The sequence below is a fragment of the Balaenoptera ricei genome, chromosome 19 (assembly GCF_028023285.1).
Source record: "Balaenoptera ricei isolate mBalRic1 chromosome 19, mBalRic1.hap2, whole genome shotgun sequence".
NCBI lineage: Eukaryota > Metazoa > Chordata > Mammalia > Artiodactyla > Balaenopteridae > Balaenoptera > Balaenoptera ricei.
Window position 1 is genome coordinate 44,403,545 of NC_082657.1, and position 21,841 is coordinate 44,425,385.

Genomic DNA, 21,841 nt, shown 5'->3' on the forward strand with positions numbered 1-21,841 from the left:
GGTTGCAGTGGAGTGGGAGGGTAGCTGGAGGCAAATATTTGGATTGGAGAGATATTTAGGAGGTGAGATGAACAGGATTAGATAACTGACAGGAGACGGGTCGGGGTGAGGGAGGAGGAGTCAAAATGACTCCCAGGCTTGGGGCTTGGGTCTCTGAGCAGATGATGGGGCCGTTACTGGGTTAGGGGAGGAGAGGAAGAGCAGGTCTGGCAGAAAGATGAGTTCCAGAGAAGCTATGTTTAACGTGTACATAGGGCCTCCAGAGGGAGGCGTCCAAGTGGACATAGAAGGGTGTGGCGCCTGGGAGAGGGGTCTGAACTGGTCAGCACAGAAATGGAGAGGAAGCCGTTGGGGTATTATTAACAACAGTAAGGAATGGGAGAGGTTGCTCGGTTTGGGGTGCGCAGAACGGGGAGGGGGGTTGTCACCTGGTGGGGGTGCTCAGCCACAAGACTGCCTGGTCCCGAAGCCCAGCGCCGAGCCTACCCAAGGTCAGACCCTGAGGGAGGTGGGGGTAAAGGTTGGGTAGGATGGGCGGGGGAGGGGGAGGAACCGGATTGGGCCCCTCTGGATCCCGCCCTCTCGCCCTCCTCAGCCATTGGGCAATTACGCTGTCCGTCAGGGGCCCGCCTCCACAGATGAACCAATAAAGGGTGGCGAGAGGATACTTCCTTCTCTAGCTGGATCAGCACAAGAGGTCCCTTCAGGGAGGTGAGTCCGGGGTGGGGGCAGCCGCGGCACCGTAGGCTGGCGCAGAATTGACTGACGGACCCGGCGGCTTTGGCGCAAGCGGGTGAGAGGAGGACCAGGGTGCGATGGAGGGAAGGGGGTGAGCCCGGGATGTGAAAGCCTCTAACCTCGCCGGGTCCGCTCCGGCCCGCAGCATCGGCTCACGTGATGGGGCGGAGAGTGGAGGTGAGGTGAGGTGAGGTGAGGGGGCGGGCCCGCGGCGGACGGGGAAGAGTCTTGGTCACAGCTACGGTCACCCCTCTCGCGCGCACGCGCCACGTGGGCTCGCGGCCTTGCGCAGGGCCTTTGGCTGCGTACCGGGACTTCCGCAGTAGCTGTTTTAGCCCTCGGAGTACCCTCTGTGAGCTCAGCATCTCAACTAAATTCCCCTTTTATATAGACCCGGAAGCTGGGGCTCAGGGACGTGGCCGCGCCAGGGTTTGAGGGAGATAGGGCTTGTTGGACTTCGGAGGCCGCGGTCTTTCTTATCTGTGAGGCTTGACTTTGGGATCTGTTTTCTTTAGATACGCGAAATTGTTTGGGTCCGGTCTGCGGCAGATCGCCTTGCGTCGGGCATCGCCGCCTGGCTTCTCTGCAGGGCTGGGGGTGGGGATGGGGGGCGCGGGGAGGCGCCCTCTGCGCGCCCTGCCCGACCGCTCCAGTCCGTAGTTCGGCGGGGTGGGCTGGGGAGAGGGGGCGGTCCTCAAGTGTGGGCGCTCTCCACACCCCAACAGACAAACTTGAGGAGGGCAGGATTCAGAAACGAAATCTGAAAACACGTGGAAACTCTCCTCCCGGGTCACCAGAGAAAATAGAAAATAGAGCAGCTTTTTTTTTGTCTGAGGAAAAATACACCAGAGGCTGTTGAAAGTGCTAGGAAACTGCTTCCTTCATGCCCTTGTGGAGGCAGATGTGAACCTTTTGGAACTCAGTTTGGCAATATGAGTCTCCACCCTTTGACCTACTGATGCCAGTCTTGGGAAATAAGTAGGTTAAAACCTAAGTAGGGGAAAGGTTGAGGTGTTAGGCATTGCAGTTTGGTATTTTATCAGTAGAGAGACAGTGGAAACAACCTCTAATCCCCAATGATACACCTAATGATAAAAGTAATAATACCTACCTTTTTTGGAGCCAAAGGGTTATATTTCTTTAAACTGTCACAAAACCTTATGAAACTAGTATTCCCATTCCACGGATGGACAACTGGAACTCAGGCAAGTGAAGTAGTGTGTCTGCCGCTAGACAGCTAGTATCATACCTAGTGTGCTTTTGGGCCTCTGAAATTGCCATGTTTAGCCAATGTTTGAGGCATTCATTTATATACATGTAGAACAAGCTCTGGCCAGTTTTTTTATTTTTTATTTTTTTATTTTTAGTTTAATTTATTTATTTTTGGCTGCGTTTGGTCTTCCTTGCTGCACGTGGGCTTTCTCTAGTTGCGGCAAGTGGGGGCTACACCTCTTCATTGCAGTGCACGGGCTTCTCATTGCGGTGGCTTCTCTTGTTGCGGAGCACGGGCTCTAGGCGCATGGGCTTCAGTAGTTGTGGCACGTGGGCTCAGTAGTTGTGGCTCGTGGGCTCTAGAGCACAGTTTCAGTAGTTGTGGCTCACGGACTTAGTTGCTCCGCGGCATGTGGGATCTTCCTGGACCAGGGCTCAAACCCCTGTCCCCTGCATTGGCAGGCGGATTCTTAACCACTGCACCACCAGGGAAGGCTCTCTGGCCAGTTTTATTAAAGAAAAATTTTGCATGATTTACTTTTCACCAGTTTCTTCTGGCTTGCTTCTAATCATCACCTGGATCAGTGTGCATACTCTGTAGTATTTTCCTCACGCTGTGCCCAATTCAATATTATTGCTGCTGTAGTGACGGACACCAGTTTTGGCCAACATGGTGTAGTACTCTAGTTCAGATTTCCTCAAGGCTGGGCCGTTGTTGGCGAGGAGGACCAGGTTCACTTTGCCTTGTCTGATCATCTTCAGAGTCTGCTTGTACCCCAGCACATGCTTTCCACTTACCATAACCAGCTGGAGCCTAGAATTGATCTGACTCAGGCGACTTTTCCGTCTTCTTTGCTGCCACCATCTTCCTGGTTTAGGTGCTGGATGGCATCCAACAGAGAGCAGCCACCAAGATAGCTGGGGAGCAAGAAAGAGCTTATATTTAAATGAACACTTAAAGCCTACTGGGGAGAGTGAACATGGGAGCTGGGCACTGGGCCCTGGCAAGGGAAAGGATTTGGGAAGGAGGAAAAGGTGGCCCCTCGGGGTAGCCTTCAGTGACTCTTTAAGATCAGAGAGTGTTTAAAAACCCATTTTCTGAAATGTGATTATATATTATAATGGGAGGTATGGAGACTTGCTTAAGTATTTTGAGATTGTTTTCAGAAGTCATTTTTTAAAAATTAAATTTAAAACTTTCTTAAACTCTTAAATTTTCAGGTTTGAAAAAAACCCTTTTTGCTGAAGGAACACATTTGCTCATACAGTTTCAGAATGTCAAGTACTGTGTCCTACTGGATTTTCAATTCTGCAAGAAACAGCATTGCCACATTACAAGGGGGACAACGTTTATATTCAAGGTATGCCTCAAATAGGATTAAATCAAAATGGAGGCTCTTTCCCCAGGGGCCAGTCACCCTAAAAAACAATGCCTCATGTGGTGGCATTGCTCTGCAGAAAGCCTATAGACACACATCAACAGAGGAAGATGATTTCCACTTGCCACTCAGCCCTGAGCAGGTAAATGAAGTGCTGCGAGCCGGTGAGTCGGCCCACAAGATTCTTGACCTTGTCAGTGGAGTCCCAAGTTCGGTGTTGCGGTTTGAGAGCAACCAGCTGGCTGCCAATTTCCCAGTGGAGGACCGGGGAGGTGTAGCCGCCTGCCTGCAGACCAATGGGCTGATGTTTGGCGTCTTCGATGGACATGGTGGCCACGCATGTGCTCAAGCAGTGAGCGAGAGGCTCTTCTACTATGTAGCAGTGTCACTGATGTCCCAGCAGACGCTGGAGCAGATGGAGGGGGCGATGGAAAGCATGAAGCCCCTGCTGCCCATTCTGCAGTGGCTCAAGCACCCAGGGGACAGTATCTACAAGGATGTCACGTCAGTGCACCTTGATCACCTCCGTGTCTACTGGCAGGAGCTGCTGAACCTGCACATGGAAATGGGGCTGAACATTGAGGAAGCATTAATGTACTCCTTCCAGAGGCTGGATTCTGACATCTCGCTAGAGATCCAGGCCGCCCTGGAAGATGAGATGACCAGGAATCTTTCACTCCAGGTTGCTTTCTCAGGGGCAACAGCTTGCATGGCCCATGTCGATGGAGTTCACTTGCATGTGGCAAACGCTGGTGACTGCCGGGCCATCCTTGGTGTCCAGGAAGACAATGGCATGTGGTCTTGTCTGCCCCTCACCCGGGACCACAATGCCTGGAACCCAACCGAGCTGTCACGGCTAACGAGGGAGCATCCTGAGTCAGAGCACAGGACAGTCATCATGGACAACAGGCTGCTGGGTGTCCTCATGCCCTGCAGGGCCTTCGGGGACGTCCAGCTGAAGTGGAGTAAAGAGCTGCAGCGCAGTGTCCTGGAGCGGGGCTTTGACACCGAGGCCCTCAACATTTACCAGTTCACCCCCCCAAACTACTACACTCCACCTTACCTGACAGCCAGGCCTGAGGTCACATACCACAGGCTGAGGCCCCAGGATAAGTTCCTTGTGCTGGCCTCTGACGGCCTGTGGGATGTGCTGGGCAACGAGGATGTGGTGAGGCTGGTGGTGGAGCACCTGGCTGAAGTGTGTCGGCACAAGCCAGACCTGGCCCAGAGACCCGCCAACCTGGGACTCATGCAGAGCCTGCTGCTGCAGAGGAAAGCCCAGGGGCTCCACGCCACCGACCAAAACGCAGCCACACGTCTGATCAGATACGCCATAGGGAACAACGAGTACGGGGAGATGGAGCCCGAGCGGCTGTCGGCGATGCTGACGTTGCCGGAGGACTTGGCAAGGATGTACAGGGATGATATCTCTGTCACTGTGGTGTATTTTAACTCAGACTCGATTGGTGCATCTTACAAGGGGAGTTAAGAGTCTCCCATCCTGTTGCCAAGGTTAACTTAAATGCTCTTCTAAGACATTTTCACTTACTCTTAAACTGACTATTTAGACCTTGTTGTTAAAGGGCAGGCAGATGTAGCTTGCTTAATAATAGACTAACGTGAGAGAAAAAACAGCCTAGGATTAAAAACAATAGTAGTGATTTTATGTCCCTGCATGTTTTGCTCACCTCTTCTACGCAGAAAGGGTGGAACACAGAGACCGTAGACTTGGCTGGGGCTCGTGTAACCCAAGTCCTTTTATAAAGACACTGTTGTTAAACTGTGTCAGCCTGAGCCTGCGAAGGGTAAAATTAATCATGATTCTAAGAATATGAAGAAGTTCAGGATCTTCTGAGGTCTTGATACAAAATCTGCAAAATTGGTAATTCTCAATTCGTAATCATGGCCTTCTAGACTATGAAGGGAGGTTTTGTTTTTTATTTTGAAGTTCCTAAAGACCTAGGTTTACAAAGCATATTACAGGACACTTTTCTATGCAATATTCTAACTTTTTTGTGTGTGTGATTTTACTTGTGAAAACATTTTGTAATGCTGCATTCAAGTTCCGATTTAGTTTATTTTAAAATTGAGTCCTCAAACTTGCAAACAGGCCTGCTCTAAGCGAGCATGCTTGGAATGAGTTTTCTTGGTTTTCAGCTGAGGGTGAAGGTGGCCAGGCCTCTGGACCAGCTGAATTTATTTGTGCAGCTTTCGGGCCTTTCCACTGAGTCCCACCCCCTGAACCTTTGAGCCATGCTAGGAGGTTACTTGTGTCTGAGCCTTAACTCCTTTCCTGCATTAATAAAATTTCCTCCAGGGTTTAGTAAATCTCTGCAAATTTACTCATAGCACTTTTCCTTTCTGATTATACCTCTCAAACATTCTTCTAATTCCACCTAATGTTCCTTCCCCCTCTGCTATGCTGAACTCCCTCACCCTGCTGCTGACTGTGCAATACTGTCTAGAAAGAATGCTCCCACTTCACATGGTTGCAGGGAAGGAGAAAATTCAAGATTGCATGTGGTAATTGTGACAGACAGTTTAGGCAGGACTGCTTATACAGTGGATTCTAGACTTAAAATTCAGCCTGAATCTGGAGAGGTAAAAACATGAAGGACCTGAGAACAGTCACTAAGTCTCCCTAGCTGCATCCCGAGGGGCAGTGGGGAAGAGGGAGGAGTGAGATTTTTCAGATGGGACACTTGCCCATAGACTGTGGGATAAATGGCCATTGCTACTCCTCAGGAACTAGGCCTTATTTAGTATAGGAGTTGGGGCAAAAACATATGTAACCTGTACTGGCTTCTGTGGGCTGCACAGTTTGTGTTTATTTGGAAATTAAACCATGTAGATCCTTTCTGGGGGGATGAATTTCATGTTCTGAATTGCTGTAGCATTTAAACAACGGGAAATGTGTCCCTAAATGGAAACACAAATATAATCCCACAAAACTGAAACTTTTTATGTTCCTGCACTATCTTCATTGATTGCTTTCCTCACCCCCTTTCGTACTGAAAGGAAAGCAAATAGCTAGGTCTGACTTCCACATTTTTGTTCACATTCAGGACATTCAAGTGTTGAGAAACTTCTAGCCTGCGGATATTTCCCTGTATGTTTACTGATATGGCTTCATCTAAGAAATTCTCCTTTGAGTGCTTAAGCCTTGGTCCTTTTATTCTGAAACTATTAATATTCCTTCTGATCTCCTAGATCTTAACTCAGAAATAAAATGTGAATCCCTATCATTCAGCTTGCATGACAGTTTGTTACTAGAGCCGAAGACTGCCTGTCTGACATCCTTGTTCTTTATGCCAGCTAAACCCTGGTGCACTCTCTCATTTACCTGGATTAGTGTCTGAATCCTGTTTTGGAGCCTAGCTTGGGTCATAAATATATCTGATTAAGTAACCTGTGGGACAGCTGAGAGAATACAGACTTCCCACCTGTTCCTTCAAGGGTATCTGTGTTTTTTCTCAGCCTAATAGATTTCCTGCTTTCTAATTGGTATATTGAGAGAGAGGAAAGGCTGGTTTCTTGTCTGCCTTTTTCCACTGTGAACTCTGTCTGCTCTTGCCATGAATGCTCCAAGGAGCACCTCCTGGTTAAACCCCAGCATGTCTGATTCCCTGACCACAGTTCTGCTGTCACTGACCTTCCTGAGGCACATGGGCTACCACTTGAGGACACTGGGATTTGAGAGGGGGTTGGTGGTACTTGTCAGGTCTTCCGAAACACTTATCATTCCTTTTATGTAAAGATTCTGATACTGAGACTTCTGAAATGAACTAAAAAAATGAGATTGAATCTTTAATGTTTAGGATGTCACTTTTGACTAAAGTACGCTTTGGTGCTTTAAACAGCATATTTACTGTTTTAGGTAAGAAATGGTAATATTGGCATATTTTAGATATTGTTTTATATGTAAATAATACAGTTGTGCTGATTCTGGGGATTGGTCAAAATGGATAGAGAAGTTCTAAATTCAAGTTAGTATGCTAGGTCAAGTTACTTATTCAGTTTTCTGAGATGTTATTTGTAACATTAAAACTAATTTATTATAATGAAAGTGTAAACTTTGAGGTATGTTAATATATAAACATATTTTTCCCAGAAGTACGATTGACCTAAAAGATCGAGTGGGTTAAGACTTAGGTTAGACACAACTGAGCTGACACCTTTTATATGAGGGAAATAGAAACAGCTCAAACTTGAATTAAAGAATAGAATAATTCATTGTATAGAACACGACAGTGTATTCAGAATGAGTCTAGCTTGACTCTTTCATCCATCAGCCCCTAGTGACCTATTTTTCGTTTGACAATTTTGGGGAAACCTTAACTTCCCAGGTTAAATCAGGATATCCTGGAACTGAGCTATCCTAGTTTCATTGTTAGTGGTTCATTTGTCTCTGAACATGACTCCCATAGCAGAGAACGCCCTGGTGTGGCTTTGAGGCTGGGGAATAAAGGCTGGTGGCACCGCTTTTTCCTGTGAGTTGCCACGTGTGTTAACAAGTGGAAAACACACAGGGACTGCAGTGCGACCGTCTCCTGAGCAGGCTGAGGCTCTGTTCCCGATGCCTTGGGCACCTGACGTTTAGTTTAACTGGCCTCCTGGAAAATATTTATCAAACATTTACTTGGAAAAATTATTAACCATGTTCTTTAATATTTACTGACATTTGTACTGTAAACTGTATACCAATGTTTTTTTGACATTGATTTTCTAACCATGAGAGATATTTAAATGAAACTTGTAAATAAAAGAGGAAAAATGAGATTTGGTTTCTTTTGTTTTTGAATATTCATATTTTTAAGGTCCTTAGGGTACTAGATTAGGCCAGCCTTTGTTTCACCACCTTTATCTGGTCTGTTCAATAGTCCACCCAAAAGAGAAATTTTCTTTGCAAATTTTCGGTGACTGCTGAGCACACAGGAAGTCCTTGCTTAATGTTAACAGTGTGTGGGAAGCTGAAAAGAATGAAAAGGAAGTGTGAAGACTTTTGTTGTGAGGGTCTCCACACACTCAAGGCCAAGGCCTGCTGGGATTTCACATTATTTAACTGGCCTTGTAAAACCAGCTTCTTTGTTCATCTTAAATTCAGAGCCAGCTTTGGGGAAAATGTCTAGGCAGCTACCTAGATAGAGTTGAAGACCCCACTCCATCCCACCCCCACTGACTGAGTTTTATCTCATTGCCTCTGAGTGATACCCCTCATAAGGACAGCTCCAATGGGTGCTTCTTAAAATAAATACAACTATTAAGTTTTTAAATTTAGTATGGGCTAGGGTGGTTAAACTGGGCATTGAGGAGCAGATTTGGGGGAGGGAAAGGTGGAAAAGGGACTGTCTGAGGTGTGCTAAGCGTAATGGAGGAGCTGTTTCCTTCTTTATAACATGGTAAAAGCAGGCCCAGAGGCTTGAAAACTTGCCCCTGACACTGTAGTAGGGCAGGAATTTGAACCAAGTCCACTGTGCTGTGCACATGTCCCAATACTGGGCTTTCAGAAAGGGATAATAATGCAGGAAAAATCTCATGGCCCACTTTTGGCACAGGGTGGGTGGGTGGAGAAGTAGGGCGTGCTGACAAGAAGCTAGATGGATAACCCATGCATTCCAATATCCCATCATTTGGAACTTGATAAAAATAGAGGGGAAACAGGGAGAATTAAATTTTTAACTTTGAGCTCTTTAACTAGAGGGGGAAGTCAATTTATACTGTTCTTTTCACCTCTAGAGTTTTTGCTTCCATTTTACTTGATGCTACTCAATGGCCTTAAGTAGTTCCCAGGCTAGTGACCCTCTGTATCTGGGTAGCTGGCACTCCAAGCAGCTCCCTCTGGGATGGATGGGTGAACCTCTACTGGACCTCCATGGGTCATAGTGTCTTTGTTCCATTGACCCCTGACCTTACCTGTTCCTGGCTGGGAGGAGCAAGCGGGGATTAAGGGGGCCAGAGTTCCACTTTCGACTTTCACTGGCGAGGGAATAAGTGAAACTGAACAGGACCCTGTGGGGCCCTCCTGGATACAAAAGCTGCCCCCCCTACCCCCCCTCCTGTCTCCTGTTTTTTATTTGTAGAAAAGGCCCTAGGCTTTCCCAGAGTTCCAAAGAGCCGGCACAAGAGTTACTAATTAGGGAAGTGAGGGAATTCAGAAACAAAGGAAAAGGAAAAGCAGTTAAACAAGAAAAGTAATGACAATAGCTCATGGATAAAACAGTTCCTCCTCAAGGGGAATGCATAACAATCTGACACTTAGCTTTGAGTTGCTCTGAAGGAACTAAACCCCACCCCCCAAGCCCAGGTGGACGACGGTGACTGCGTGCTGACCACACACACTGTGGACCTCAGACTGGTTGGAACCAGAAGGCGGATGATTGAGATTACCAAGACATCACCCTGGAAATCCCTGCCCTTTCCCCAAAATAGTTGGAATAATCCTCCCACTTATTAGCCTACGAAATTACCCAGCCCATAAAAACTAACCACCTAGGGACTTCCCTGGTGGTACAGTGGTTAAGAATCTGCCCACCAATGTAGGGGACATGGGTTTGAACCCTGGTCCGGGAGGATCCCACATGCCGTGGAGCAACTAAGCCCGTGCGCCACAACTACTGAGCCTGAACTCTGGAGCCCGCGAGCCACAACTACTGAGCCCGCGTGCCGCAACTACTGAAGCCCACGCGCCTAGAGCCTGTGCTCGGCAACAAGAGAAGCCACCGCAATGAGCAGCCTGCGCACCGCAGTGAAGAGAAGCCCCTGCTCACGGCAACTAGAGAAAGCCCGCGCGCAGCAACGAAGACCCAACGCAGCCAAAAATAAATAATAAATAAAATAAATTTTAAAAAACCAAAACCCAAACAACTAACCACCCCATATTTCGGGACCCCCTCACCTCTGCCTATGGAAATGTGTATCTCTGCTTTCACTTTACTATGGCTCGCTAGCTCTTGAATTCTCTCCCGCATGAAGCCAAGGACCCTCACTTGGCAGCCCGTCCCAGGAACTCGACAGAGACCTGGGACGTGACCATCCTCTCAGGCCCCATCTTCCTGCAACCTCTTTACAAAGGATATTAATAAATTTACTTCTTGCCTGTCACTTTGCCTCTTGCTGAATTACTTCTGCGCCAAGACATAAAGAACCTGAGTTCCATTAAGTCCTGAGACGAGTTGTGGTTTTCAGTTGCAAGATCGTGGGAGCGAGTCCCATCTGAGGTGTGCGGCTTCACAGCGCCATTCTCCTTGCAGCAGATGAATAGAAGGAATGTCTGCCATGAGCTGCTGCTCTGTCCAATCCACCTGCAAACACCTTGTGTGGCCCCGGCGCCAGGCATGCTGAGCTGTCCAGGGATTGGCTCATGACTCTGGGCACAATGGGGACGGGGAAGGGCCAGCCCGGGGGTCTGGGACGGGCTCCGGGGATATTATGGAAGTAGGAGCAAGAGTTGTAGTGAAGGTTGAGGGGGAGCTGGCCAAAAGTAGCTGAGTGGGCAAGAAGGAGCCCCTCAGGTGATCTCTGGGGATGGGGGAGTGGACAAGGCCACGCAGCGACCTCAGAGAGGACATGGCTTGCTCTTCATCAGCACGGAGTGGGGTGGGGGCAACGCAGAAAGTCTCACCTCAATTCCCCCACTTTCCGTGCGGTGTTACCACCAGGTGCTGCTGGGCATTTGTCCTTGTTTTTCTCCTCCCCACTCATCCCTGTAATGTCAGGCTTAGCCCCCTGTCCTACTGATTGTACAATGAATAAGGAGGGATGGGGGGCAGATGGGTGGATGGATGGGTGGATGGATGGATGGATGACTGGATGGATGGATGATCAAGGGAGGAGCAGATAGAGAGGAACCAGCAAAAGAGAGACCAGAGAAGTAGGAGGAAAACTATGAGTGGGTGGCATGGAAGTGAGGAGAGGCGGGTGAGGAGTGTCCAGACCCAGAAAAGACCGTGGGTGTGGATGGATGAAAATGAACAATTAGCTAAAAAGATCACTAAGGAAAGATGAGGGCCATTGGGTATTCTCACGTGGGACTCAGGACACAAGATGGGCCTAGACAGTGAGGTAGAGATGAGAAGTTGGCTTTGTGAGAGCTGAGCTGCTGGGATGACCCTTCCTCTGAAACAAAGCAGAGCAGTGGGTGGGGGGACAGGGGAATGTCATCAATAAGCCAAGATGCTCCTTGGTTGTGGAAGGGGAGGGTGTCCACGGGCTGACTTGGGGTTCCAGGGGCCCTGCTGACCACACACTGGGCTTTGGCAGGGAAGGGTGGAGGAGCTGGACCTCTTCAGAGCTCTGCCTGGTGGCTTGGTCTCTAAATCTGAGGATGGCATCACAGGAACACCAGTGTGGAGCCCTGGTGGCACAGGCCTTTGCTGTGGGATGCTGTGGTCAAGCAACATGAGGCGGGTGGCTGCCTCTAGATGTCACCATCGAGCCACGTTGGTGTCAGCTGCAGCAGGAGTGGGAGGAAAGTGTTCCAGAGAAAACGAGGCCCTGAGGCTCACGCCCAGGTGGAGCAGGGTCTCCGGGGACTGCAGCCTGGAACACCCTTCCGGGAGCCTCACCTGACCCTGGATGTCCTTGGGGCTTGAACAAGTGGGTGGTAGGAGGGGAAGGACTCTGGCCTGCGGTCACTCAACCGTGCCTTGTGGGGAAGGTGCTGCAGGGATCCCAAAAGAGGCGAGGGGGTGGCTGCCACCTTTTCTGGTCTCCCCCAGTGTGGGTGCTCCTTTCTGGGGACTGCCCCACACCTCTGAACCCTTCCCACCTCCACCCTCCGCTCCCTGCAGCCAGTCCCACAGCGCCCCCCAGCAGCTCTGGGGTTCACTCCCTCCTGCCCACCACCTGTCCCAGCCCCAAGAATGGTCCAAACCACCTTTACCCTCCTCCACCCCCAAACAGTAGATGCCCCCTCTGGTCAACTCCTCCCAGCATACAGCTACCAGAGCCGTCTTGGTCAGACTCAAATCTGACCGTGTCACTCCTCTGCTCCAAACCATCACCCTTGGGGGAAAGCTCAGAATCCTCCTCCCCAGGTGTGCAGGCACGACAGTCACACATAGAGGAAGGATTGAGAAAAGAGAAAGCGGTCTTTGTCTTACCCCACAAGCTGGAGTCACCTCTTCTAAGGGTCAGGCCAGCGCCCTGTCACCTCTGGGATATAGCCTGGAACCCTCCACCTCTTATTCCTGGCTGTGGTTTAAGGTAAGGGTTTTAAGGCCCACATCTGTGAGGGTGTTTCCAGAAGAGATTAGCATTTTAATCAGTAGACTGAGTAAAGAAGTGGGTAGACATCATCCAATCCATTGAGGGCTGGGATAGAACAAAAACGTGGAAGGAAGAGGAAAGTTGCTCTCTGTTGAGCTGGGACATCCATCTTCTGACCTCGGACATCGCAGGCTTTTGGACTCTGACTGGGACTTATATCCTTGGCTCCTCTGGTTCGTAGGCCTTTGGATTTGGACTGGAACCACACCACTGGCTTTCCTGAGCCTCCAGCTTGCACAGCAGATTGTGAGACTTAACCTCTATAATCACAAGAGCCAATCCCTTGTCCTCGCAACCATATGAAGCAAGTATTATGAACCCATTTTACAGATGATGAAACTGAACCTGGAGGGGTAAAATTATGTGCCCAAGGTCATAAAACTAGTAAATGCAGAGCTGAGTTTCAAACCCTGGTGCTTGTCTCCAAAGCTTCCTTGTAGCTTTCGTGCATTTGCTAAGAGATCATGCAATTCTGTTGAATATCTACTCATCTGATTTTTTTAAAAATGCCCTGTCTGCTCCCCAAAAGCCTGGCAGGATGGACTAAGCTCTTGGCCCGTGGAAGCATTCTAGCAGAAGCTGCGGGGAGTACTTGGCAAGACGAGAACTGGATGGACTGTGGGGTCCTCTTGTGCCTGGGGTGGGACTATGTGAATACAACACAGGACAGACCTCGTATATAGCTTTTCCCTGCGTCCCCAGTCAGTCCGGCCTATGGGGTTGGGAAGGCAAGAGCAGGTGGAAGCTAGGGGTGGAGGCTGGCCTTGAGCAGCAGGAGGGACCAGCAGACCACAGCCTGCCCTGTTCCCCTGACCCCGTGGCCCTGGACTGGTCTCGGATCCCCTCCCTGCCCTGGGCCTGGCACCTCTGGCTTAGGGGAGGGCTCAGAACTCATCAGTCGTACAGTGAAGCCTGTTCTCTCACCCAGCACCTGTTAGAATTTATCCGAAAGAGAGAGACAGACAGACAGAGAGGGAGGGAGGGAGGGAGGGAGAGAGGGAGGGATGATCAGGCAACTGTACAAAGGGGTGTGAACAAAAATGGTCATAGCACTGGTATTTGTAAGAAAGAGAAACTGGACACCGCTGACATGTCCTTTCTCTACATACTGGACAAAGAGATTCTAGCACATCCATCCTGGTGGACTTTAAAAGTGAAAGTGATGATGGAAGATCTTTATTATTTGACAGGAAAACTACTAAATGTAAATTCTGTAAATGAGGGGGCAGGAAATCAGATTGCAAAACAGAATGTACAGTACAACCCCAAGTTGAAATCCCTCCCCCCAGAACTCTCTCACACACACACACACACACACACACACACACACACACGCTGTCTGCCCCTCCACCAGCTCCCTTGTGACTAACTGCATTGGCCAGGGGCTGGTCCATGGGGGAGGGGACTGCGGCTATATTGGGAAGGGGATGAGATCACCCAAAGACTGGCTGATTTAGAACCGGCTAACTTTTTCCACCCTTGTGGCTCTCAGCGTCTTTTGTGCTGGATCATAAACCTTGGCGCCAGCCTACAGGGTGGAGGGGGGCCGTGTTCCCCGTCCCGTCCCGAGGGGCGGAGCGGTGGCCGAAGCTGGATACGGCACAGGTGCTGGGCTGAAGTTGCGATAAAATGGCAGAATGGGTCTAGGGGTCCATGAGGCCCAGTTGGGACCCTATAAGAGCTTTGCTCCCAGCAGATCTGAGTGTCCTGTCACTCCACAGGGACCTTTGTGGGCAGAAAGTGCATTTTGTGGGTGCAGGAATATCCTAGAGGGTGGAATATCCCTTGTGGTGAGCTGAGCTGTGTCCCCTTAGGCCCAGCTCTAATGCCCTGTTATGTCTTGAGATTCCTACTTGCCAGTCTGGCCTTCCCCTGAGAGGACTCCCCCCATTTCTCACCAAACCCAGGGAAAACCCTCGTGCGGGTAGCTGTGGAGGGGAGAGGCCTGGACTGGGAAGGGGACTGGGGTCCCGTTCCAGCTCAGTAAATAAATGAGTTCAGTTCAGCTCCCACCTGGACCTCAATGCCCACGAGACTCCCTCAAACCCGTTCTCCTTCACGGAAACATGCTTCACGGAAACATCCCAGTAAGTCTTAACCCTCTGAGCCTCTGCCCAGGCAGCTGTCCCAAACTGGCTACACTTCCCCACTCCAGCTGCCTGGGTCACCTCCACCCCTGAGCTGGGTCAGGTGCCACCTGTCCCCCAGGTCAGTGTCCATCGTATTGGCTTGTCCGTGTTCATCGGGGGTGACCCCGAGGTCAGGGGCTGGCTCCATGGAAAACGCTAAGACGTGTTGGATGAAGGAAAGGGAGGACCCCAGGAAGGGGTGGGGGGTCAGGAGAGGACCAGTTGCATGCCCAGCACTGTTCTGTGTCAGGGCTCCAAGGGGGACCTCAGAACCTCAGGCCCCTCACACTCCAGAGCCAACAGCAAGAGAATACAGTGTGGGACACCCTGATCTGGGCTTTGCAGGCGAGGAGCAGGAACTGGGCAGAACTGGAATGAGCCAGAGCATCCCCTCCTTAGCCTGAGCCCTGGGTAGCAGGGCCAGAAATGGAATTCTCCAGCTGGATGGAGTTGTTCCTGGAAAATCCCCACTGGCCCTTCCAGAAACGTGCTTTTGTGCCTGACTCCGGTTCCTTCAGATTGGCGGGGAAGGGGCATTTTGGTGGCAGAGCTACACAGGCAAGGCCCTTGTCTTCACTGGATTCTTTTTTTTTTTTTTTTAGCCGCGCCACGCGGCATGTGGGATCTTAGTTCCCCGACCAGGGATCGAACTCATGCCCCCTGCAGTAGAAGTGCGGAGTCCTAACCATCGGACCGCCAGGGAAGTCCCGTCTCTGGATTCTAGGACAGATGAAGTGGAGATTCATGCATTTATTGAGCACCATCTGTCAGCTTCACAGGGTTCTCTCAGCCACCCTGAGAAGCAGGGATCAAGGTCCCCATCGCTTGACGAGGAAGCCGATGCTGGGAGATACCAAGTGGCTTGCCCAAGGTCACATGGCCAAGTCAGAATTCTATCTAGGCCCACCTATTGAGGGTCGGCCTGCTTATGGCTCCAGTCCCCCCACCCCATTCAGGATTCCCAAAATGGCAGGGACAGCCTGCAGGCTGACGATGCCACTTCCAGCTCAGTCCCACTTGACCGAGGCTGGGCTGGCCCTGTGCTGCCACTCTCAGAGTAACCTTGGTGGTTCTGGGCGTGGATCACTGACCATCACCTGGGATCTATTTTTGTCCTTCGGGTAACAAGGAAGTCTCACCTTGTGCAGTAACCCCTTGGGGTGAGAATAAAACGTATGACTCCCCAGTCCCAGCTGACCTTGCTCCCTGCTGGGAAATGACCCCAGTGGGGAAGGCGGAGGCCTGGCTCAGCCACCGCTCCCTTTCTTGCCCTGCCCAGCCACATTCCAGAATCTGGCTTCCTACCCCCATCCTTTCTTCCTGGCAGCCCACACCCTCCCCCGACCCAGACAAAGACTAGGAAACTGACAAATGGATCATTTGTCCTCATGATCCATTGCTTAATCTTATGCACCTGAACAGCCAGAAAATTCTTTCTCACATCTATCTGTGGAAACAAGCCCCATTTCCTTAGGTGTTAGCCAGAGAGTTCTAGAATCCAGGTGCAGGGGCCATCTGGGAAACCAGCTCCTAAACTCAACTTTCAGATTCTGGAGCCCTGGAATCCTATGGGGCAGACATTTGAGGAGATGACAGAAGCTGTGGGCATACCATAGACACTCTGGAAGGTCAAGTACAGTCTTAGGGGTCATGGACCCCAAAGGCTATTTATAGAGGGGTGATCCCTGGGAGTGGGGCCCAGAGATGCAGAGAGAGGTACCCCAGCAGACTTAAGGGCTCCTTTCTGCTGAAATCAAGTGTGTGGAGGGGGGAGGAGTTTTGTGACCTGAACTCAGTGACATAAGATAAATGCACAGAAAAAAGACTAGAAGGAAACCTGATAAAAATGTTACTGTAACAACAAAACCAAGAACGACTGTAGCTGTGATGACAATAATAATACTAGCTATTCCCATTTTTTGAGGGCCAATTATGTGTCAGCCCCTGTGCTAAGTAAGGGTTTTGCTTGTGTTATCTCAGTTAATCCCCGCAACGTGCTCTTCTCTTGGGGGCCATGGCCAGTGGCCTGTGGGGTGAGCGCCATAAATGAGGATGGTTTTTGCCAGGTCTGCAGCTTCCCTGGAGGTGGACTACTGAGCCCTCAGGCCCAATACACAGGGGATGCTGTGCTCTCCTTGCCAGCAGTGCTGGGCCTGAGAGGGCATGGCTGGCCCCCTTGGGGATGCCTTCGGGGAGCCAGCCAGACCCACTGAGCTGACCCCAGCCCTCACTTGGCCCTACTCCTTCAGGCGTTGGGGCTCAAAATAGCGGCCGCTCGAGAGCTGACAATCAAAGGGCAGCTAAAAAAAGTCCCCTCAGTCTGGGCTCTGTCGCATACGGCTCGTAGGGACTATTTTGGGGAGAGGGTGCCGACGTGCCAATGGAAAATCCATGGGGCGGGAGTCTCCAAGGTGGGGAACCCACGTGTCTCCCTCTCCCCATCCTGGCCGTGTGCAGAGACACACACGTATTTGCAGCCCTCAGTCCACCTTCCTGACTGTTGGACTTTGTCATCCCTACAACAGCCCCGGAAATGGTAAGGAAACAGAAGCTCAGAGGAAGGGAAGTGACTTACCCAAGGTCACACAGCTAGAAAGTGGGCAGGACAGCGGTCAGCTTGGGCCCCTGTGGCTCACAGTACAGTGCTCTCCCTGTAAATGTGGCCCCTGCCTACAGCCTCGCTGGGGAAACCAACACCTTACCTTCTCGGGCATTGAAAGCTCAGAGGTGGTCCATTCTGGGGTGGGCTGGGTAGGAAGCTAAGGATGACTTGAGGGTCTTAATGACCACATGGAAAGAAATTCCACTGGAAACCCCTGGCCAGTTCTGATAGGAACTTGCCTAGCTGTAGGAGAGACAGCTGAACTGGCACAGGACCTTGTTCCGAGTGAGCCCATCCCCCCACCCTGTCCCTGTGACCACCTCACCTGCCCTGCCCAGGCTCCCAGAGCCTGGCAGCCCCTGCCAAGTTTCCAGGGAACGTGTCCGATAAGGGACTGGTGCTCATGACTCGCTCCCACCTAGCCACTATCTCTGACCCTGCTGCCACCACCAAATGGGTAAGAATAGCAACAGCCCTGCTGAGTGGGCATGTACACAGGGACAACACAGCAACAGCTTCAGGCAGGCAGCTCTGGCCCTCAGATTGAGGACAAGTCTCCAGGTCCCTCTTCCCATCAGACTCATTTGCCACCTCCCATCCATTGTCCTTAAGTCCCACCACACCTTATGATAAAGCACCAAGCCTCATCCTCTTCCCCTGCTGCCTCAGTGGAAGGGACATGGAGGGAAGCACACTGCCTTGTGGATCCTGGCCTGGGGCCTGAGCCCTGCCCTCCACTGACGAGCTGTGTGACCTGGAGCCGGACACTGTCCCTCTCTGGGCCGCTAAGCAGGGTAAGGTAGCACAGCAGCCCCCTGAAGCATGGAAAATGGCCAGCAAGGCCTCTCCACATGCTAGGGGCCCTTGTTGTCCTTCTACCTGCTGCCTGGTGTCTCCTGAGTGCCCATGTGAACTCTGACCCTTTGACTTCCTGGTCAGTGGGGATGTGGATGGGGTAAGGGTATGGGAGTCCCTGGGATATGGCACATGTTGTGGCTGAGTCCCCTCTATGAGTCTCCCTGTGACACTCCTGTGTGTGCTCCACTGCGTCACATGGGTGTGCAAGGGTGGCTGCATCACTCTGAGGGACGAGGCTGTTGTCATGGAACCCAGGATGAGCGTCACCACGACATCTGAAGCAGGGAGATCTAAGGAGGCTTGCATCTAAGTTCCTGAGTCACTGTGACACCTGGGGGTAATTAAGGGAGATGAGGCTGAGTTCTCCAGTCCCCAGTTCAGTGGTCCCTGAAGCTCTCACAGCCTGACTCACTGCATGGCTCAGACCTGGACCCAGCTCCTCCCCCAGCCTCCTCACCCCTCCCAGCACGCTTGCTCTCCTCATCTTCCCTGTTCTCTTCTCCTTGGCCCTCAAGCTTACTTCCTGCCCGCCCCCCCATGTCCCCCACTGACCCAAGGAGTCCCAGGGGGAAGGGGCCAGGGTTGCTAGGGAGGGGGAAGAAGGAAGGGGCTGGGATGGGTTCCTCGCATGCTTACATCACGCAGATCAGAGATTAACGCACACTTACACACCCATAGACACATGCGTGTGCACACAGGCACACACGCACACCTGATGGAGTGACAGGGCTGCCATGGGGTCTCCAGGCTCAGTCTCTTAGCACTAGCTCTCAGGTAGGCCCCCAAAACCCCTCAACCCTTTGGGTCCTCACATGTCCCCGAGGCCCCCTCATTAGAAACACGTTACCCCGCAGCAGCAGGACGTCTGGAGGTGAGATCAGAGGAAGAACTCCTGCCTTGAGGCCCAAGCTAGAGTCTTAGGAGGGGTATTGGTGGATGTGAGTGGGGTGGGGGTCTCTGAGGTCCCAAGACTGTTTCTTCCTTTGTGAGCAAGGGCCGGACTGACCTCTGGGCCTCTTGCTTCAAGAGCCCTAATCTCTGGAGCTGGAAAAAGTTTAAAAATATCCTCATGTTTACATTCTTTCCAAGCCCGCCTCCCAATCCTCAGCGCTGGGTCCCTTTGATCTGGCCCTGTGCCTCTGGAAGGAGTCTGGGAGAGGGAGACCATGAGCTCCCCACCAGGGGAGCCTCCAGACCAGTCTGAACCCCATGAGAACCCTCAGCGTCACCCAGAGAGAGCCTTGGAGCTGGCAAGGAGCCAAGGCTGGAGGCAGATGTCTTGTCCAGGGCCGTGTGAGAGCTGGAGTTGGGGCCCCTCTCCACACTCCGCCCTGCAAAGGCCTGGGCCCACGGGGCCCATGGGGAGTGTGTGAGAGCCTGTGGCTATAGGCATCTGAGGTAAGTCCTCCCCACAGTCCATGGACCAGGGAAAGCCATGTTGACTGAGCTCCTGCTGTGTGCCCGGCATTGTGCCACACACTTTTGGGGGATTATCTCGCGTAGTCCTCTCAACAACTCCATCTGAGCCGGGCCCATTTTATCAACAAGTAAACCGAGGCTCAGAGAGGTAAAGAGACTCACCTGGGAACACACAGCAAGGATGAGGCAGAGCATGAATCACGTGTTCTTCTGCCCACACCGAGCCACCAGTTATCCCCCACTTTGCCCTCGCAGGGTCCAGGCCCCGCCGCCTGCAGAGTGAGGCCTGCCTCACTAGCGCGAATCTGAACAAGCACTTGCTGACCTACCGCCAAGCCCACAAACAAGCACCAGCTTCTTGTTTCTCTCCCTCTGAGACCCAGGAGAAGCCACGCCCCTCTATGACCCTCACTTTCCTCTATAGAAGGGGCTGAGGATTGCAGGAGAGGCTTATGTCCACAAATGCTCAGGAAAACTGGGGATTATGGACCCTGTTGTCAGCCCCACAAGCAGAAAGTATTTTGAGGTCTGGAGGCTTAAGAAAGGAACCCTCAAATTGGGACAGATGCCTTAATATGCCCTGGTATCCTGTCATCCTTCCTTTCCTTTGCTGGGGTTCCACCTACCTGCTTACCAATCCATACATCCATCCACTTACCCCCCCCCAACCTATCCATCCATCTACCCATCTACCCATCCATCATCCACCAACCCACCCATCCATCCATGCATCCACTCACCCACCTATCAGCCTATCTATCTATCTAGAACAAGGACCCAGAAAGCAGGTGATTCCAGGGTTCCAGCTCAGGTGCTGCATCCCACTGGCTGGATGAACTTGGGAAGGTCTCCCCACCTCTTTGTGATTCACTTTTCCAACTTGATTAGAAGTTGCTGGCCTGGGTGATCTCTAAGGCCCTTCTGGGGGATCTTGTGGGAGCAGAGCCCAGCTGAAGGCTGTGGACACTGCTGGAGAGGTAAGATAAACCTTGACCAGACAGTCTCACCTTGTGCCCCGCTTCTAAGACTCCCAGCTGCAGCCCTTAATCTCCCTGACCTTCAAGATCCTTCACTGGAAAATGGGGCCAATAAGCCTGCCCTCGTAGGTTGACGGAAAGATTAGATGAGATCTGCTTTCGAAGAACTTTGCACCCTGAAGACTTCTGAGTGGGTACAGGCCAAGCAGAGGATCCTAGGAGAGGGGCAGGAAGCTCTGCTTGGACCACAGTAGTCAGCAGAGCCTCCCGTGGCGGATGGGGGTGTGGGTGGGGAGAGGGGACCTGGGCCCAGAGCGGCTGGGATCAGCCTCAGGGTCTCTCCCTGGGCTGGGGATCCAGGCTGAGTTTCCCACGCTCCCCCAGGCCAGCCAGGATGCCTGCCCCATCTCTCTTGGCTGGGCTTGGCCTCCATCCCACAGAATCTGCCAGGAGTGAAGAGATTATCTCCTAAAAATAGGGCCTGGGCCCCAGTGAGGTTGTTTTTTTCCCTTCCCCGTGATTTACCATCATCTGCTCAGGGTGCCTGGGACAACAAGTCCCACCCCGGCTCCCCAGAGACCGTTGGGATGAAGGCATGGGGGATCAGCATGTGTCTGGGGTCAGTCAAGGGTCAGGGATTAGAGGTCAGTCTGGAGATGTGGTCAGGGCTTAGCACCAGGGCCATGGCTTAATCTTCGGCCAGGGGAAGGGGTTCACCTGGGGCAGGGGCAGGGTGAGCCACGAGGGTTCCTATTCCACCCCAGTGGTGTCCATCTGAATAATTCCCCCTTCTCTTTTTGCAGACTCCCCATGCACTCACCAGCCTGTGTGTAAAACCCAGAGGTGCCTTGGGGCCAGCATGGGGACAGAGAGACCGATTCCCAGCCTCACCTCTCCTGTTCCAGCCCCATGGGGCCCTGACGATTCCTACCCAGGCCCTCACGATTCCTACCCAGACCCCTCCTGAGACTGAGGGACCTCTGCCCACCCCTGTGTGCAGGTGACCCATATACAGGGACACGAGTATGCTCACACATGAGTACAGGACATGGACTCACAAGGTGCACCCCCCAGAGCAAAGATGATATCCAGGCAAACACAGAAATGACACTCTCAGGGACACCCTCCTCAACCATCACCTGGACAGTTAACCCATGCAGGGCCTGCAGCCAGTGGTCTCCAAATGCCCACAGAAATGACCCACCTTGCTCTAGCCTCAAGATCTCACCAAGAGCCCATATGATGCCCCTGTGTCTTTCC

General features: G+C 51.7%; 1 protein-coding gene and 1 pseudogene across 5 annotated transcripts; one reads left to right on the plus strand and one right to left on the minus strand.

Annotated features, from left to right (window-relative positions):
• Positions 1-644: 644 nt before the first annotated feature.
• PDP2 (pyruvate dehydrogenase phosphatase catalytic subunit 2) lies at positions 645-8,092 on the plus strand. Of its 5 annotated transcripts, none has more exons than XM_059904751.1 (2): positions 645-711; positions 3,172-8,092. In XM_059904751.1, exon 2 carries the CDS (start codon positions 3,226-3,228, stop codon positions 4,816-4,818), a length of 1,593 nt encoding a protein of 530 aa, XP_059760734.1. In that variant the 5' UTR covers positions 645-711; positions 3,172-3,225; the 3' UTR covers positions 4,819-8,092. The 5 variants fall into 5 exon arrangements, with proteins under 5 accessions (XP_059760734.1, XP_059760735.1, XP_059760736.1 ...); XM_059904752.1 differs by lacking the exon at positions 645-711 and adding an exon at positions 719-793; XM_059904753.1 differs by lacking the exon at positions 645-711 and adding an exon at positions 800-915.
• LOC132353513 (large ribosomal subunit protein eL30-like) lies at positions 2,278-12,516 on the minus strand (annotated as a pseudogene).
• Positions 12,517-21,841: the final 9,325 nt, after the last annotated feature.